Raw genomic sequence first — 19,498 nt, forward strand, 5'->3', positions numbered from 1 at the left:
GATTGATACATTTAATGTGCTTTACAGAGATACATGAAACACAAATGTCTCAAAAGAGATGAGGCACATGAAAAAAAATAAAATTAAAATGTATTTTATTAAATGAATTAATTATTATTAAAACAACTGTAATTTAAAACAGGATACATTTTAAATAAGATTTTAAACTTTAAAAAACAGTTTTACATGTAATTGGACAGGTGCTTGTACAAGCTGTACAAATGATCACTTTAAAATACAATAATATTGTGTCATTCAAAAGTCATGAATGGTGATGAGTTGTGGCTGTCTCTCAATGGGCTCTGGAAGTAACTATACATTTCATTTTATTAGAAGAGATTTTGATTATCAGCCATTATTGTAACCATCAAAGAAAGTCTCGCAAGTTAATATAAGTTATATGACCATTTTGAAGTCATACCACATGACTTCTGCACCACGTTACAGTAAAGTACTTCATTACCCACAATCCTCAAGTGTGTGGGCGATATATCCGGTTGGTGTAACTCGCTTAATTTTGCCCATTTTCTGTTTATTGTTATTTATGCTCTGAATTGTATTGTCTTTCTTGTGGCTTATAATCGTCCCATACAAGTTTACTGAAAATCAAAGTAGAAACTGAATGAGAAATTTGCTTCCGGGGTAATGACAACGACTGTCACGCTCTTTGCGACATCTTCAAGCAATTTCCGACTGGCCGCAAAGCGTCTGTCGTTGATGTTCTTGTCGTTTGTGGAACGAAAATGTTCAACAAGAAGCCCAGGCGAAACTTTCGGCAGAGAAAACAGAGCTCCAGCGACGACGAGGAGCAGCAGGGGAGCGGAGGAGATGGAGTCGAGGTTACGATACCTTCTACTGTGGTGAATAAGCAGTTCACAGTGACCCAGGGCCGTGGCATCACTTGCAGCTCCAAACAGGAATCAACGACCGAGAAGAAGAATAAGAAGCCGGCCAATAGCGACGAAGAGGAAATCGAGAGTCTGATAGAAGAAGAAAAAGAATACATAAAGAAAGAGAACGATGCAGGGGAAAAGAAAACTAGTACTGTCCTCAGTTTCTCTGACGACAGAGAAGGTAACATGGCGTTTTTAAGTCAATGCTGTCAATACATGAAGACCGATATTCTGATACAAAACTACCAAAACAATAATCGGAACGTAACATTTTCATGTAAACGTAAAAGAGGAATTGATAGTTAATTCAATTGCACTGTTTAAATTGGGGGTGGGAATCACAGGGTACCTTACAATATGACACAATATGCGATAAATGGTCCACGATACCAATTATATCAGATACAATGATTCTGTGATAATCAATATATTGCAAGACAATCACGATATCTGTCTAATTGAAGAAAACAAACCATCTTCATCTCCCCATACCCAGTGTGATTTAAATTAATTGCAAATATGTCAAGGAACAATTCTAGGTTTTCATTCATATGCTTACTTATAGCAATTGTAATTAAATTAGAGCATTGGAGGATGTCTATGGTCACCAGCAAGGTTTTGCTCATGTGTCTCTTGTGTACTTATTATCATTTTAGCTGAAGAATCGACGTTTAAAGTGAAGAAGTCTTCTGATAAAGCTGTGCTTTTTCAAGTCAAAAAGAAGGAAGCTTCATCTGCCAGGACCCCTCACAGCGCAGGTATGTGTCTGAATAGATGCTCTTGACCCATACAGACTAGCATGATAAATGTAGCGTTACTCACATTTGCACGGTATACATGCACCAAATGCATGTTTGCACATGTAGATGAGCAGGCATGTTGCTCCATAGTTAGTATGCATAAGGAATGTGTCTATAACTGATGCATAGAGACTAAATTGTAAATTAGGCAGTATAGAGGAATTTTGTGTTCTGTAGTGGCACTGCTGTCCACTGCTGCCCTGTGGGACAATACGTTTTATCTTGAATCTTAAAATACTGTAAACCAATTAAAGATTTTCAACTAATTTCTGAAAAGATCTCGATGATAATTCAATAATGTGAGCTAACATCGTTATATATTAAAATGTCTCCCTCTCCTCCCAGCACCAGTTGTGGTCCCACCATCTGTGTCTCCCAGGCAAGATACCGACAGTGAGTCTTCACCAAATGATCTGTACTCTGATGATGATGATGATGATGATGATGACAATGAGGATGATGACGGAAACAACATTGATGACAATGACAGTGATGAAGATGGTGCAATGTCGCCTTCAGCCAGCTCAGACTCTAGCTACTCCACTGCCAAAAAAGGTTTGTGTTTTTTTTCAGGCTATCCTGTGTGTGACAGAGATATTGTGTGTCTGGGTGTTTCGGCTGTGTGATTGGGTTCTGGCATTTTTATGTCTGTCAATTCATCTTTACAGTGGTTATCCCTAACGCTGAGGAGATCCTAGCAGCTAAGAGGCAGCGCCGTGCCACTCGAGGCCAGCATAACTTTATTGCCCTGGACAGAGATGGTCGGAGTTCTGCTGGTAGCACCCCAGATCATTACAGCAAGGACAATGATGAAGACGAAGACGTACTTGATGATGATGAGCCGGATGATCATGAGAGGAGAATTGAGTTTGCACCACGACTGAAGAGCATTCGAGAGAGGATTGCAGAGAAGATGGGTGCGTATGTGTTATCTGTCAAAATGGAATTTGACATCCAATGTTTTCTTTTCCTCAATCACGTGATTGGGACGTGAACTACTAAACTACGATATCAGCAGGATTAAACTAAAATTATCTGTTGTATAAAGGTTACACTAAGCCTCCCTGGGAAAAAAATCGGTTTTTATACTAGATTTTAGAAATCAACAGAATGCTGATTTATGTGTTTTTGTGGAATCTAGGAGGAAGTGAAGGCAGCCTGTCAGGGAGTGATGAGGAGGAACAGGAACTATGGGAGGAGATGCAAATTGGAAAGGGAGTCAAGAGACAGCAGAGAGAACAGGTAGGAAGGTGCATTTACATCCCACTCCTCTTGTACTTGGTTTCCCGTTTCCTTTTCACAGACCTTTTCAAATTATTTTACGTCATAGTTCTGTCTGCCTATAATAAACATTTTGGGGCTTCTGCTTTTTCACATTGATGGTTGCTCACCCCAAAGTGTTGACTGACCCTGTCTGCTCACAGCTTCACAGATAATATTAGTACTGATACAAATCACCCTCTTGGCCTATAATGGCTCTTTACAAATAGCTCGGTGTATGTGGACAGATTACTCTGGATGGATGCTACAGGTCCAATGTTTATGAGGGGATATTGGCAGAACCTTCAACCTTTAAACAGTGTGGCTTCTCTTCTCTGTGTTGCAGCCTTCACATCCTAAAACCTCTTGTTCTCTTCTCCTCAGTCCGACAGTGAGTCATGCAGCTCCAGCAGCAGTAGACGAGACAAAAGAAGACAAAAGAAGAGATCGGTGACATTTCCAAAGACTCTTCCTCCTATCAGTGTGTCAATGGTCAAGAAGAGGATCAGAGGAAAGTAAGTCTTCCTCTAGCTTTGTCTGACTTAAAGTGATAGTTGGGATAGGATTTGATGGGCAGTTATAGGAGGACACATACTGTTAGTCCGAACTCCACTTTGCATGCCTCCTGTACCAAGAACCAGCATGCCCTCACAAAAAACATAGTTGCCAGTACCCAGTGGGGACACCAAGTCTATACTGGCCTAAGTACACGCTACCTAAAGAAGATGTTTGTTGTTTTATCTCACTGTTAGACAGGAAATTAGTTTGGTTTGCTTTGTAAACTGAAATGCAGGTTTTGTCTGTGGACCTTTGTAAAAAGCTGTCTAACAGTGATATAAAATGGTGAACATATACTTTAGATAATTGATACTTAAGATGCATTTAAGCTACAATTTATTTTTGCTTAAATGCATAAGCATGTGTCAGTATCTCATACAACCACACTACAAAAAACCCAAACTATCTCCTGTATTTGTTACTCCATGATGCCAAGCAGTAATTGTGTTGTAATAAAGCAAACACAGTATGAATCTTTTTTAAGTTTCCCTTACTTACTTTTCTTCATTGTAGACTGGAGTCCCTGTCGGAGGTGCACAGAGCTCGGCAGGCAGAGCTCAGGAGGATGGAGGGGGACGTTGAAGGTGCCACAACCTCAGTGGAGACTCTGAGTGAAAGTTCCTCTGAGAGCCAGCTGAAGTTTTACAGGAGCATGGCTCTCTATGTCCACAACTTGGTGGAGTGTCTGCGGGAAAAGGTAAGAAATAAATATATCTGTTGAGATTATTCCCTCTGTTCCCACTGTTGTCATCAGGATCTCACCAGTTTGTTAACACTAACATGTTGAATTTGGAGGTCCGTTTATGTGATAGAAGACCCGAGGCAATATCTCAAGTTTGATAGCATTAATCACGTGACTCTTTTTTTTTTTTTTTTGTTAGTATTTCTTTTCTCCTGTTTTTTAGGTTGCTTTGCAAAGTAGGCAGTTATTACCAATGCTAAAATGACTGTGGATCAGAAGTAGAGCAGGTTGGGAGGTTGTAGGTTTGATCCCTGGCTAGTCTACATGCTGATGTGTCCCTGACTGATCTGAAAATGTGTTTACTGTAGGTTGTGGAGATCAACTCATTAGAGCTGGAGCTTCACTCTCTGCTGTCTGACCACATGGAGGCACTGTTGGCTCAGAGAAGACAGGAGGTCAAGGAACAGGCTGAGGGTCTGCAGCAGCTCAGCTGTGAGTTTGCACTTTTGTGTCTGTGTCTCTATATGGGGAGTGGGCGGTGCAGTGGAGCTGTGATTTCCTGACAGCAAGAAGGTTCTGGGTTTGAATCCCGGTTTGAATCTGGCCTTTCTGTGTTGAGTTTGCATGTCCTCTCCATGTGCAAGTTTTCTATCTAGATATTCCAGCTTCCTCCCACAGGAACCCTGGTTAGGTGAATTACAGACTCTAAAGTGATCATAGGTGTGAATGCGAGTGTGAATGATTGTATCTGTATGGTGGTCCTGTAATAGGCTGGTGAACTGCCCAGGTTTTATCGTCTCGTCTGCGTCTCATCCGATGTCAGCTGGGACAGGCTCCAGCTCCTCCTATTAGTCTCACAGGATTAGTGGTATAGATGGAATGAATGTTTGTGTCTATGTGTATTTATTTACATAACTGTACACACTTCCTTTTTTATTTTTCATGTAGTATTAATGTATGCACACCTTTTGTTTGTTTTTTGCTATTTGGGATCCTTGTCACCAAGTCACTGTGTGGATATTAGGTGATTTTATTTTGGGTTTACTGTGGGGAACAGTTAACAGAATTTTTAAACTGAATATATGCATGTAGTTTATTTTATTTCACTTTTTTATAGATAGCACAGATGAACAGAAAGAAAGCTCAACCAATGGATCAGAAACTCAAGAGTAAGTATTAAAAAAATACTTTTTATGCCTTCACACCCGGCAACAGTCGGTGACAAGACTTTTGGGGGTTTGAAGTAATGTTGTATTGTGTCTCTTGTGTGCTGCAGTGTCGGAAGCACCACTTCTAAAGCTGAGGACAACCTTGATCTTCCTGAAGACTCAACACCTTCAGCTGAAGAAGAGAAGCAGCTGCAGAAAAAGATGGGTAGGGATGAATCCTACTAGCTTAGCTCAGCTCTATTCTGTTTACATTGGAAGCTTACAGCTGCCGTTGACATTACTCTCCCTCCTTAGTCACATCATGCGCTTTATTCAAGAACACACTTATGTTATGTCTGTTTTTAACAAGTCTGACTGTACAGACTGTGATGTCATTGTGTGTGTCTACGCATGAAAGAGAGAAAGAGAAGAGTAAAGCTGAGCAAAAAAAAGCACTTATTGCATTGCTATAACATTAAATAAGCTGGCTATAATTAAATCAACATAGCAAGTACAGACGAGTAAAAAAAAACCCCCATCTGCGGGTCGGAGGACATTAGCTGAGGAGGTGGCTCTCATCTATTCTGAGGTCAGATGCCTCAAACCACCTGTGAATGTGGTTTTTTTGTTGAGAATGCATTCAGGATGCATCCTTAGTGTTCAGACCTGTACTTGGCTTGATCTGGATGTGATCAGATCTCTCAAGATGGAGGTCTTAATGTGGTCTTATTTATTGACAAACTGCGTAACCTTAATAGCAGAGAGGACTGTCTCTTTGTGGAGTTCTAGCTCCTGGTTGGATAAAGTGTTGTAGGATACTAGAAAAGCTTCCCCTTGATTTGCAATTGCCCCCCCCAGCGATTAATAAAAACTGTTGTCAGATGAGTTTACGCAAAGCTGTTTCATGATAGAAATTATCTTAGCTTTAGCGGTGCAGCTTTAACAGAAATGCAGAGAATGTGTGTATTTCTATATATGTTGACTCATGTGATCTGTTTGTTGCTTTTCTCTCCCGTCCAGCTGACATCGTGCTGAGGTCCCAGGCAGTATTTTCCGACGTTCAGAATGATTTCTGTGACGTTAAAAAGATTCTGAGTCGCTTTGAAGAATGGAGACGATCTTACTCGGAGTCTTACCACAGTGCCTACATCTCTCTCTGTCTGCCCAAGTTGTTGAATCCAATCATTAGACATCAGCTGCTGGCGTGGAACCCACTAAAGGTGTGGACACACACAATAACACAGCACAGAGGATTAGTTGTACAGGCACACAGCTGTCATTACGCAACATAATCTTTTCTTTCAGGATGCCAGCGGGGACTTTGAAAACCTCCCATGGTTCACAGCACTGGAGACGTTCTGTTATGGACATGGTCACGAGGAGCTCGATCACATAGACAGACAGACGTTGTCTAATGTCATTGAAAAGACTGTCCTACCCAAAATAACAGGTAACACACACACACATTCTCAGCAGTTTTCTTATACCATTATCATTCGCTGGTCTTTTTCTATTTTAGAAATGTATTTATTGAATAAATCACACATTAAAGCAACACAGCAAGCTCTTATTATAAGGCCACATCCACTGTACTCTATTTTATTAAAAATGTATCAACTATGCCACCTTCTGTCCATATTACCCCAGCAGATTAGAACTCCAAAATGGAGAGGTTTGGTTTTTACACGTATGCCTCGTGTACGTGGATGTGACCTATGTTTTTAGGTCTGTTATTGTGGATGCAAATTACTTCTGATAAAGGAGCTAAAATGCAGGATGCAGATCTAAGTAAAATAATGAAAAAGAAAATGATTATACAATTATTATTATGGATGGCATCAGCCAAATCTAGTATATTATAAAAAAAATTATATTAAACCAAGTCAATAACTGATTAATTTGTCTGATCTTGTCAGTTGCAAATGGTTATTAGTAAATATTCATGAATTCTAGAATCTTCCTCATTAAAGAAAGGTGAAATCTAAGGTTAAAATGAATTGAATGTCTGTTTCTAAATGGGCCTTTTAATCAAAAACAGAAAACATTAGAAAAACTGTTAACAATGGGCTAATTTTAGGCAGATTTTACATCATTTCTTGGAGGAAAAAAGGTGTTTTATGAGTTGCAGCACATTTTTCTCTACATACCTCCTCCTCTTCTAAAATATTAAAATACTGCCTGTCTTTTTTCTTCTCTGCTCTGTTTTCAGTGTTTGTGGAACTCATTTGGGATCCATTGTCCCGCCAACAGTCGGTCTGTCTGTCTGAAGTCTGTCACAAACTGAAGGAGGACTATTCCATCTTTGAAGGGGAGCAGAGTAAACCAGTCAAGGTAATGTGTAATATGTGAGGGCTTAATTATTATTCATAATATTGAAACATCCAAGGTTGATTCACCAACCACATCACTCTAAATGTTCTAGAACAAACTTTACTATATAAACAACCAGGTGAAATTAAAGGAGAGCGGGAAGGGACTTTTTATTTTTTTTACTCTGAATTAGATGTTTAATATCAGCCTGGTTACAGCCTCACAACTCTTTTAATAAGGATTTACTGAACCTTAAATGGAGATATGGGAAAAATGTTCTTCCTGATCCAGAGCTGTTTTAAAAGTGGTTGCTCACTGTTATACTCCAATATTAGCGTAGAAATCATCCACCATTGGTAGCAGAACGATATGAATTTTTCTTAATGTTTAAAGGTTTGGCTCAAATTAGCACCATGGCTTTACAATGAACTTAGAATTCGTAATATAACAAGAGACATGAAAAAAGCAACACAAGCTTGCAGTACATGTATGTATATACAAAAACATACTTTGAACATGTGTTTCTATCTTGTGCAGACGTTTACAGAGGCTGTGGTCAGGAGACTAAAAAGCTGTGTTGATGAAGACGTCTTCATCCCTCTTTACCCAAAAAAGTGAGTTTCTGTTTGAGCCTTTATAAATCATGTAAAGGTTTACTATAAAGTCATTATGTACAGTATTGTGCATATGTCTCTTGTCTTGAAATTTTACTTGGAAGGCAGCAAGTGCATGTTATAAGAGTGCCTTGGTCAAAGAAGGCAAATGATTAAATAATGTTAGTTAGTTTTGAAGATTTGATCCATCCACTTAATGTTACATTACCTTATAAAATATAATGGTGTTCTCATCTATCTTTTCTTTTTGTCAAATACAGGGTCTTAGAGGACAAGTTGTGTCCTCAGAGTCGCTTCAGGGAGCAGCAGTTGTGGATGGCCATAAAAGTACTGCTCTCCATCTAATGTTGCTCATTCTCGTTGTTTTTAGAGCCGTTTATTTGAGCCAGTTATTTTTTGTGTTTGCATCAGCTTCTAGATAACATGTGCAAATGGGATCTGCTGCTTCCCGAGACTTCACTGAAGGAGCTGATGTTAGACAAACTGCTGAACCGATACCTGATGATCACTCTGTGCAGTCAGACTCTGACCAACTCTGACCGTACATGCAGAAGGGTATTTCAATTCAGTGTTTTATGTCCTGACATATACAGTGTGTTCATGCTTCAGTCTCTACATGTGTTTGCCTCATCATGCCGTAACCCTGCACTTCCCTTACTCCCTCTTTCTCTGCCTCTCTCTCCAGATAGCGGAGAGTCTTCCACTTTCCTGGTTCAAAGGAGTGAACGCTTGTTTACCTCAGCTCCAGAACTTTAGAAACCACCTCATTCAGAGAGTTCATTCAATCTGCAAGCAACATTCTCCTGAGGATCCAAACACCAGGTAATAACACAACCTGTTGTTATGTTACATGTTGCAATAAGAAAGAAAAGACTGTCAGCTCTAAGATTTTAAAGTGTGGCTAAAAAAGATTTTTCTGATCATGAATATTCTTCAAGTTCTGAAGTGGGCTTTATTGTTGCTTAGCATGGATAACATGAGCAGCAACAACAGAATTTAAAAAGGTGGAAAAAACATTAATAAGTGGCCAACAGTACATAAGGACATAGAATGTAAGACACATTAAAACCAACTTTCAAGGTCATTAAACTAAGAAAAGGAAAAGGATTTTTGTCTGTATGGGTGCTTTGAAGAAAGGTTTTGAATACACACATTAAACGTGTGTTGAAATAGACATACAAAAGAGTGATTTTTGCATCATAAGCAGTTATTTGTTTTTGTTAATTTTTACTTTTTTAAAACATAATTCACATCTTTTTTTTGTGGCACGATTTGCCAGTGATCAATCAAACACAGGTCTTTTCTTCATGAAGTGTCTCTCCCCCCGTACATTCAGGCCATCTTTCACTGTGACCTGCCACTGCAGTAATGGTGGTCATCAGAAATATTGCCACTAAAGGCACTAAAGGGGGTGTAGTTTATTTTATCTGTTCCAACCCCGTTTCTGCTTTATAATCAAGAAACCCTTTCTTTTCTTTGGAATAAACTTTATTTTGGTAAAAATTTATATATTATACTCCTTTTGTTATTACATTCAAAACATCAATATGAGCATAATTATCTAATCCAGGTGTGTATGCTTTTTGCTGCAGGTCTGCTGTGGTTGAATTGCTGCAGGTTCTGAGCAGAATCAGGTGTTACGACTCCATCATGACGATTGCAGAGAAATATCACTATCAAGACGTCATCTACTCTCACCAGCTGCTAAACCAAGACCCGGAGTGAACATCAAACATTGCCAATAACTTACAACCAAGGAATGGCAAATTATGCCTAAAATAATTTGTCCATACAATTTTTGTCAGATATTTTGGTCATTTGTTTTGTACTGGAAATAACTGTATTTTTTATGAATAAACTTTGATTGTCAATATCTGGAGTTTTATCTCACAAAGCAAAGGTGGGACAATACGCTACCTTTGTCCAGTCACTTAATGGATAATGGATCTGTGTGTGTGCGTATGCATGAGTGTGAGAAAGTGAGAGAGGAAAAACTAGGTCAAATCAGGAATGCAGTCTTTCACTCAGAAATCCACACTCTGCTCTGGAGTGCTCTGCAGTAGACAGTATACTGCCAAGTTTAACCTTCAGCATAGAGAGAGGCACTCGTCCAATTTGTGACCAATAATGCCTCTCCATCTCTGCTGATATCGGCACGTTTTATTCGTCATCAGACACTCCTTTTTTCTGTTTCTTTGTAGTAGTTGTTGGATTAGCCACTTATCTTGTCTATATATTAACTTAACTAATGTCTTGCTCAAGATTTCAAGGACCTGTGGGAACGCTGCTTACTTTATTACTTATTTTCCATTGATCTGTGAAAAAAAACAAAACAACAACCTCAAAACAAACTGCATTGTTTCTTTAGCGGCGTTGACTTTATTTGGGGAGCCCACACAAAGCAAAGCACACAAAAACTAAACTCTGGAGCTTTAGGTCAAACATGGCTGTCACATGCACATAGCACTCAAACTCTCAAGAGCACTTAGAAACCAGTCTGGACAGCGTTCATTTCACTTCACAGGTGAAAATATTCCAGCCCATAATATCCTACAGAAACAAAGCACACGTCACACACACACTTGTGTCCAGTTTCATGGAGTAACTCTTGCTGTGAGTGTGCATAAACAGCTGGAGGCGTTTTCTGACAAAGCTCTGAAGCAAATAACTGGGAGGCTGTGCAAGTGCTGTGGCGTTCAGCCACTGAAACCAACATTCAGTAAAGATGAAAGATGATAAAATATTAAGAGAAACAAAATAACAAATAATCAGGATTTTAAGTGCCAGGCCAGGAAATGCAAACACATACGTGCAGTACAACACAGTAGTACTAGAGTTTTTCACTGCACTGGATGAGAACGACGACAACCACGTTTATCCTTGTACAGCTGATGAGCTACTGTAGGCTACAAGCTACACAGCTACAGGCAGTAGGAGTTATTTTACTGACACAATTACAGCTGGGTATTTTTACTCTTAGGACACATTTTCTATACAGTTCTGATGTAATCTAGTCCTCCAAGCCTTTGAGGCTCCTGCAAAATGCCCCCAAATGTGTACATAACAAGAATGAAGCACAAAACATTGAAATTAAAATGTTAGAATGACTAATGGATAAATCACAATCTCAATATTAATCAAAAAAACAAATATGATTACGGTTTTGGTCATAACTTAGAAGCCCTATGTTGTGTTTACGAATATATGTGTTAAAAAAAGAGACATATTTATTGTTCCATTAAGTCTGCCGTGTTTGTACAGTAGCTGAGAATGGACAAATCAGGCACTGATTTACAATACCGCAATCTTCAACTTTGAACTGTAAACTTATTTTAGCTGTTTTTTTATGTGGATGTTTGGATAGTTTTGGTTCCCCTCCCCGTCTTAAAATAAGAAATGCTTGTTGTAAGCAATCATAATATAATAATTTAATTGGAGACATTAACTGTCCTGGGCTTTCAAATGCTGCCACCATTGTGCTGTTTATCTCACAAGCAGGAGGGTTATTAATACATTCAAGCAAACAGTACCAATTAAAAAGCATAAAAACTTAAAAAGAACTAAGTCTGAATGTGTACTCAGTTACTATTCATGACAGTTGTGATTATATTACTGTTAGTGCTCAGAAAACCTGGAGTACAGCATCACGGGAGAGGACACATCTTAGAGGACGGAGAACTGGATGCCGTGCTTGTTGAGGCGGTCGACAAGAGTGGTTTTTGCAAAGACTGCTCCAGGAGTGTACACTCCTCCCCTGAAAATTAAGGAGGAAATTAAAGAAATTAATAATGCTGACTAAAATGTTTTCCACACTAATGTCTCAAAGATTTTGCAATCCATAGAATTCTCTCATGTAAACTGCTGTACTGTACAAACATGGACAACACTGATGCACAGAAACAAGGCTGAAGCAATATTTATCCTGCTATTGATCTATTTAATGTTTTTGAAGTGAGATTGTAAGAGGTACTGAACTAAAGCTGAACAATTTATAGAAATGTCAATAAAATCACTGTCTTACTGCTATTTTCAAAATGCAAAAAAGTTTTAAAAGTGTTTTTCAAAAAAAAATAAATTCCCTCTAATATCGCAAATCATACCACAATGACAATTTCAGTTTCAGATATATATTCAAAATCTGCATTGGGCAGGCACAGTGTGGCAGACAGTACCTCATTTAAAAAAAACAAACCCTGAATTATCACTTTAAACTACTGTACTGTCAATACAAACTGCCAAAACACTGTACAGAAGCAAAGCTGGAGCAATTAAATGTAATAGCTACATCAACACTCATGACGTTCCCATATTTGCGACTGAACTCTTTCACACGCACGGTGATACAGTGGTAACTCACCTCTTGGGCAAAGCTGAAGGCTCACTGAGTATGGTGAGGGCAGCTTGTACCATGGCAATGGGTGTGGCCACATATCCACACTCTAAATAAAACCAGACAGACAATAATTCATTAAACAGGAACATGTTAAACCAGCCAAACTTACTGGTATATTTACTGTAAATATCCGACCTAGACAGGACAGATGCAAGTGTCTTGTGCTGTGGTGTTTTGTGTCTGTGTTAACTAAGGCTTTGCTAAAATATATTATGTCTCAGTCAGAAATTACTTTCAACTAGGTGATAAAGGGAAAACATTTTTTTTTTCTAAAAAGTTAATAAAAAAAAAGTAAAGCCTAAAGGTTTTTATGTCACTACAGTGTTTGAAGAGGAGTTCTGCTAACTAGTTTTAGACAAGCCTAAGAAAATCCAGACTGTTTTCAGTCTTTACTCCACAGCTATTTCTTTCAAACGTGTATACAGTAATATGTGAGGAGGAGAAACTCTGCGTTTGCTTTACATGAACTTTAAATGAAGCACAAATCCTGAATTCATTTAGAACTTGACTTACCTGGTCCCTGAACCAGTGTACGGATCTTTCCGGAAGGTTTTCCCTGTGAAGGGTCCTCACCCTCGGTGTATCCCTCTCCATAGAAGGCAAACTGGAAGGATGAGCCTTCCATCTAAAACGTACACATGGTGAATATGTTGTAAGTATACATTTTTTTGTATTTTTAGTGCCCGAGCACTCACACAGTGGTGCGAGAACCTATTGGATATTTTTTTCTCCCCAAAGGATCACATTTTTGACGTACTAAATAAATGCTGGTGAACAAACGAACAAAAAATTTATAAAATAAGGGGAATACATAAAAAGTGGTACAGAATGGCTCAGTAGTGCCCTCAGAGGTGAAAACTAAGTTGCACCAAATACCACGAAACTCGGGGAAAACATTTTTTAGCCCAAGATGAACAAAAAAGACTGTTGAGACCATGGCCTCAACTCAACAGGAAGTCTGCCATTTTAAATTTGGCATTCATCTTAGTGATTTGCATGTGTCATAAATGAACGATCCATAGCAACATAAAAAATGTAGGTCAATTTGTACTCGACACATCAACAATGAAAAGTTATCAAAAGGGGCGTGGCCACAGCAACCATGGGAATTGTTGGCGAATTTCAACCATTTGACATTAAACAGGAAGTGCCCTGTAAGTTACATCACAAAGGCTGCCATGCTCAAAACGTCATACGTGACACACAAGACCGACTCTGAACACGTCTACAGACATCAACTTGACCCGAAAGGAAATCAGCCATTTTGAATTTAGCTGCCATTTCACCCAGAAACAGGAAGTGGCATGCAACTTTGCCATAAATTGATCAATCTGCCGAAAACTTCACATGTGAGACAAAAGACCAAACATCAGCACATTAAAACTGAGACAAGAGCATAGTGCCACCCGCTGGCAGGACGACAGCTGCGAGCAGGAACTATAGGAACTATAACTATTACTATAATTAACTCGTCTGGAATTGTCTGTTCTGCCAAAACTTTACCTGCTTTCTAGTTGGTCCGGCTTTAGAGAAGAGCCCAAAGGAGAAGAGCTCAGGGTGCTGAGAAGAGTGAACACAAACAGACATTGGTTATAGCCAGTTGTGAAATGTGAAACGGACTGTACTATGTACACTGTGTTGTTGTGTGTGTTGTGTTTGTTTACCTTGATAAGAAGGTTGCGCCCAAAACTGAACTTGACTAAGAACCAGAAAATCATACCAGTGAACATCAGCTTGATGAGATTGCCGACGCCTCCAATTCCTGCATACGCTCCATACTGAACCTAGAGTTGACAACAGACCATTTACTGCTCTAGAAATATAGAGGCAGTGACAGGCTACATAGCACCTTCATCTGAAATATGTGCAAATTGTTCAACTGAAATTGGGTGCTCAAGTTTCTCTATGATACCTCTAAACAACAACACCTACATTAGAATTATTATCATCATTATCATGTGGATAATTAGTGGAACACTGACAAAGAATAGTGAGAATACTGACTGGTGTTTCCTTGTGTTCTTCTACCAGGAAGCGCTGAGTTCTCTTTACAACGGACGGATCGGAGCCCATGAAGGGCACCGTATACTGCTGGATGTCATTACTGAAGAACAGTGTTCCTCTGCAAACACACGCACAGAGGTTACTTTTTATATTGCATCAGCTTGTGATCAGCTGATACTAAGGTCTAAGGTAGTATGAAAGAAATGTCATCATTGCGTGTTTTTTTCCACCAGAAAACAATCACAAGTTTAAGCTAAACAACTGAAAAATAAACATACCTGCGTTTAATCCTAGAGCCAACAAATGGCAGAGGTTTGTGGTTAAACTTCCTCCGAAGACTCTGGAGCTTCTGGCTGTCAGCAAAACCGTAGACAGCAGACTGCCATGTGCCGTCGTGGATACATGTACCCTGTTTTTTTTACATGATTAGAAAAATATGAGATGACACAAACAGGAAATGAGCAAAAAAAACAAGGTGAAGAAACTGAGTGGGAAAAACCAGTAACATACTTCAGGTCCTGAACCAAACGTCAGATAGCTCTCCACTGCAGTCAGTGTACCTGTGGATGAACACACACACAAACCTGTTGTTTGTTTTGTTTGTTTTGAGTGTAAGTGTGCACATGAGACAGCACATACCCTTGAACTGGTCTCTGGTGTAGATGACTCCCATGTCTGCTGGTATGGAGTCAAATCCGCAGCTGCCAATGATGTACACACCTTTGTCAGCTGCCTGGCTGTCGTAGTTCAGCTGCATGCCCTCCAGAAACTGTCCACAGCAAAAAGTGACCCAAAAGTAGTTACATAAAGACAATTTTTCAAAAATATATTCTCACAGTGCAACTTAACAGTACAGTTGAGGGAAATAATTCAAACTAAAACCTTAAAAACACCCGTCTGTGGTGAAAATATATGCAGCCTACATGTGCATCAGAAGTATTGCACGTAGGACCATCAAATTAAAAGCAACTGATAAATGAATACACACAATACAAAAATAGAATGCTATTCTTACCTGTGGTTCACCAGAGATGTCAAGCTGGTGAGCTCCATTCTCCACACAGGCTTTGACGACCGGCTCACCATAGAATCTATACTATATACACAGAGAGAGCAGTGTTACATTTAACATTTTTTGTGTGTAACTAAAAAAAAATATTAATTCTTAAAAGTACAGTGTGTAAAATTCAGCAACATTTATTGGTGAAGTTGTATGTTGCAGCGGAACCTACACAGCCTTTATTCGGCATCAAAATTCAAAAGATGTTTAGTTTGTCCATTGTGGATAAACATGGCGGTCTAAAATTATATAAATATAAAAGACTCATTCTAGGGTAAAATATAACCATCAATTCATACAATCAGGTGATTGCACAAGGGATGGGAATCGGTGTCGGCCAGTACTGACATCAGGCCAATACTGGTCAAAATCACTGGAACAAATATCGGACAGTAAAATCTGATACAATCCAAAAATCTTATATGTCACATGCTTTAATATGCACAGACTGTAAATATGTAAATGAAACCAGCAAATTTCATCATCGATCATTTTAGCTGAGTCATGTTTGGGCCGTTCATTTTTTCTTTTGAGGAGAAACAATATTTGTTACACAGTTGGGGAATTATGTCTTTGAAATGAAATGACAAATGTGTTGTGAACAGCTTCATAGTTCAGTGGTCTAAAATGACTGTATCGGACTAATATCGGTAAATATTCCAGTTTGTGATTGTTAGAGCCATACTTACCTGAAGGCCACAGTAGGTGGCGCTCTGCACTGTGCAGAAAGGTGTTAAATAGAGGTAATTACTCGGCAGGTGTGCTGCTGACTGGGGAAGCACACAGTTTTTTGACCGTCGCCGCGGCCCCTGTCCGTTTGGATTAATAAATGTTGATGATTGCATACAACGCTCATGTGTGTAAATTCATTCATTGGACCCAGAAGACGACGCGTCAACTACTATGAGTACCAGTACAGCAGCCCCCTCAAGTGGCTTAGGTTCATTTTGTTGTTTTATTTTAAGAACAAGTCACTATAGTGATATCGGTATCGGACACAAAAAAGTGGCATCCCTAGATTGTACACTTATTAAATACAATTATTTTATCTTCAATTTCTGCCCAATGGAAATAATTTCACATTTTTGGACCTTTAATTTTTCATTTTTGTACAAGAAGTCAACAAATATTCTTCCCTGGTGTGGCCATGCCCCTTGACCCCCATGGTTGGATACGTTTTCTGGCTGGTGACTCCTTATCCTTGTTGAAAGTGCAATGTCCAAGGTTTGATCAATTGGGACAAATGTTACTTTTTATTCCCACTGCACGCTGCAGTCAAAGTGCAAATTAATGCAACCTTAACCCCAGCTGCCACTCTGGAGCACAACCAATGAGATAACATCTGCATGTGTCGCAGTCTGAAGCAAGGTGCCTTTATCCTGACTACCAGGACGTGAAGCAGTGCTGCTGTAAAACTGCTGTTCATTCTGGTTTTAGGACAATGAGATTTATTGTGCACTGCAAGTCAGTAGCCTTCATTGTGTAAAAGAAAAAGACTGTGTGTGTGTGTGTGAGAGAGGGATGGTAATAAGTTGAACTGGACACCAATGTGACAGTGTTATGAGATGATGTGAGAAAAACTAGTTTGAGTCATTAGAAAAACAATTTGAAAAAACGTCAACAAAACATACACAAAAATGTCAGTGGAATGTAAAATAACTTACAGGCCCCACACAGTTGAGAACAATCACCGCCTGTTTGCACATGGCGGCCAAGGAATCTGGATCGGCTACATCTGCCACAATGATGTCTACCTCCGTCCTCAGCTCAGGTTTACCTGTATGTTAGCACACACACACACACACAGTGCAACAATTATGCCACTATGATTCAAATTTGTATTCAAATAAAACATGCAAAGCAGTCGACTCTATAAATGCCCTTATCTGTTCTATTGATCAAAAAGAGTCACATGAGTTATTCACCGACTCTGACGGACTACTTCCAAGCTGTTCCAGAGCTTTAATGGCAGTGACTATATGACGTGGTCTCGACAGTAACAAGGACTTAACCCACAGATCTCAAGAAAGGACGAGTCAGTCAAGCAGCCAAGTTTTAAACTGAACTAAAAGTGGTTTAATATCACATTCTCTGTGTCAAATAATTGACATCAAGTATGCACTGGACCAAAAGCTGGTTATTGAGATTATATAAAGGGTAACAACATATCAGGGATTGTGCAGTCAGTTGGTATGTTCCATCAGCTGTTGTCCACTCCCTGAAAGGACAGCCAAAGAGGAGGGGCCAACAGAATAACCATCTAATCCTGTGGAAAGTCACATTACTGACAGGACAGCGGAGCAGCTCGCTGCCCCTGATCAGGCCATGGTCTTTATTTTCCATATTTATAGAGTTGCTTAGATACAAATGGTTATCTGAGTCTGAGCCAAGAATGAGACCTTATTCATTATCTTGATTTAGGTTTCTTTAATTAATCTTTACTCATTTACTTACCTACAACAGATTTTATTTATTACACATTGTTATTACCTGAAGTGGCTAATTTGGCCCTTATGAATTACAATTATGTCAAAGTTTCACTTCAGTAGAATATTGATCCCTCTTTTTTAATTGTTTTTAATTTTATGAGAATGTGTTTGATTAGAAAGCGGTCTAAGAACAGTTTCACATTGCAAAATTAAAATTCATTTGGAGTTTGAAGGCTTAGGTTAATTAATATATACAGTATATATTTTTAAAAATGAAATAATGGAAGGAATTGCCGAATTGACTCCCAACTTAAACAAATACAGTTGTATTGTAAATGTTTTGAAGTTGGAACATTTTAATGGACCCACTGGCAGTGTGATGTGGACTTGCATGAGTCCGGGGCCCCCAATTTGAGAACCTCAGCTCTATATTAATGTATCTGGAAAGAAAATCACTAACGTGAAATATTGCGTTATTTTGTGTGGATATTATCTAATTTTTGAGACACCAAGTACTCACTTTCCTGAAAGCTGCTGTGTGTGTGTTTATCGCAATATGTTATTTCATGGATGCTTAATATCGTGATGTGGAATTGTGAGTAAATACTGCGATAATATCGTATTGTGGTGTCTCTGGCGATTCCCACCCCTGCTAAAAAATGTCTATTGTGTCTATGGACGCTAAAATCTTATACATTTGCAGTATGTGAGCAATGTCTTTGCATAATTTGTTTTTAAAAGGTGCAGCCTCCTGTGTTGAGTCAGAGTTTAGGGTCAAAGGCGTGTCAAACTGATCATTATCAGCAAATCAATCTTCTACATTCACACATCTTCACGTGTGAAGTTAAATATGTCCCTCTGTAACAAAAAGTCCGTTCAGTTAAGCATCAGTGCACTTGACGTATGTAAAACACACACGTACCGAGGACTCCGGCGGCCTGCTCCACAACTTTCTCCAGCTTCTGCTTGCTCCTGCCCGCTACGGCCCACTTGAGGTTCCCCTTAGGACCCTCAGACACGGTGCGGGCCACTTCCTCCACCACGAACTGGCCCGTGAAGCCGGAAGCTCCGAAGATAACCAGGTGGTAGGGTCTGCTGGAGGACGTCTCAACACACGCCATGGTGACAGACTAGAAGAGGACAGGAGGACGGAGACAGACGACACTTCTCTGCGGGAGGAGTGAGAGACAGTGTGCGATTGTGTCTTTGTCAGGCCGTAGGGATCAGTGTGTGTGGTTCACTTCCGCTCTCATTGGCTCCACCATCAGGACGAAATAAATATGAACACGAGACGCAGCCGTTGGGAATGCTCTGTATGTGTGTGTCCACGTTGTTTCTGTCTGTGGA

The 19,498-nt window shown here is 39.4% G+C and overlaps 2 protein-coding genes across 3 annotated transcripts; one reads left to right on the plus strand and one right to left on the minus strand.

Moving 5' to 3' along the window:
- Positions 1–160: 160 nt before the first annotated feature.
- Positions 161–10,136, plus strand: gcfc2 (GC-rich sequence DNA-binding factor 2). Of its 2 annotated transcripts, none has more exons than XM_044030033.1 (18): positions 161–1,074; positions 1,550–1,651; positions 2,039–2,248; positions 2,362–2,610; positions 2,835–2,935; positions 3,338–3,468; positions 4,025–4,208; positions 4,562–4,685; positions 5,311–5,362; positions 5,470–5,567; positions 6,362–6,561; positions 6,647–6,791; positions 7,551–7,672; positions 8,189–8,265; positions 8,526–8,592; positions 8,677–8,820; positions 8,951–9,087; positions 9,858–10,136. In XM_044030033.1, the coding sequence occupies exons 1-18, from the start codon at positions 744–746 to the stop codon at positions 9,988–9,990; spliced, it is 2,607 nt and encodes an 868-aa protein (XP_043885968.1). In that variant the 5' UTR covers positions 161–743; the 3' UTR covers positions 9,991–10,136. The 2 variants fall into 2 exon arrangements, with proteins under 2 accessions (XP_043885968.1, XP_043885969.1); XM_044030034.1 differs by having other exon boundaries at positions 2,039–2,086.
- Positions 10,137–10,621: 485 nt separating this feature from the next.
- On the minus strand, positions 10,622–19,388 carry LOC122772229 (saccharopine dehydrogenase-like oxidoreductase). Its single transcript, XM_044030035.1, has 12 exons — positions 19,074–19,388; positions 17,387–17,499; positions 15,678–15,758; positions 15,302–15,431; positions 15,173–15,222; positions 14,941–15,071; positions 14,663–14,780; positions 14,323–14,442; positions 14,162–14,218; positions 13,172–13,283; positions 12,623–12,704; positions 10,622–12,019 (listed from the first exon to the last, which is right to left on the minus strand). Exons 1-12 carry the CDS (start codon positions 19,270–19,272, stop codon positions 11,929–11,931), a joined length of 1,284 nt encoding a protein of 427 aa, XP_043885970.1. The 5' UTR covers positions 19,273–19,388; the 3' UTR covers positions 10,622–11,928.
- Positions 19,389–19,498: the final 110 nt, after the last annotated feature.

This window comes from Solea senegalensis, linkage group LG7, assembly GCF_019176455.1.
Source record: "Solea senegalensis isolate Sse05_10M linkage group LG7, IFAPA_SoseM_1, whole genome shotgun sequence".
NCBI lineage: Eukaryota > Metazoa > Chordata > Actinopteri > Pleuronectiformes > Soleidae > Solea > Solea senegalensis.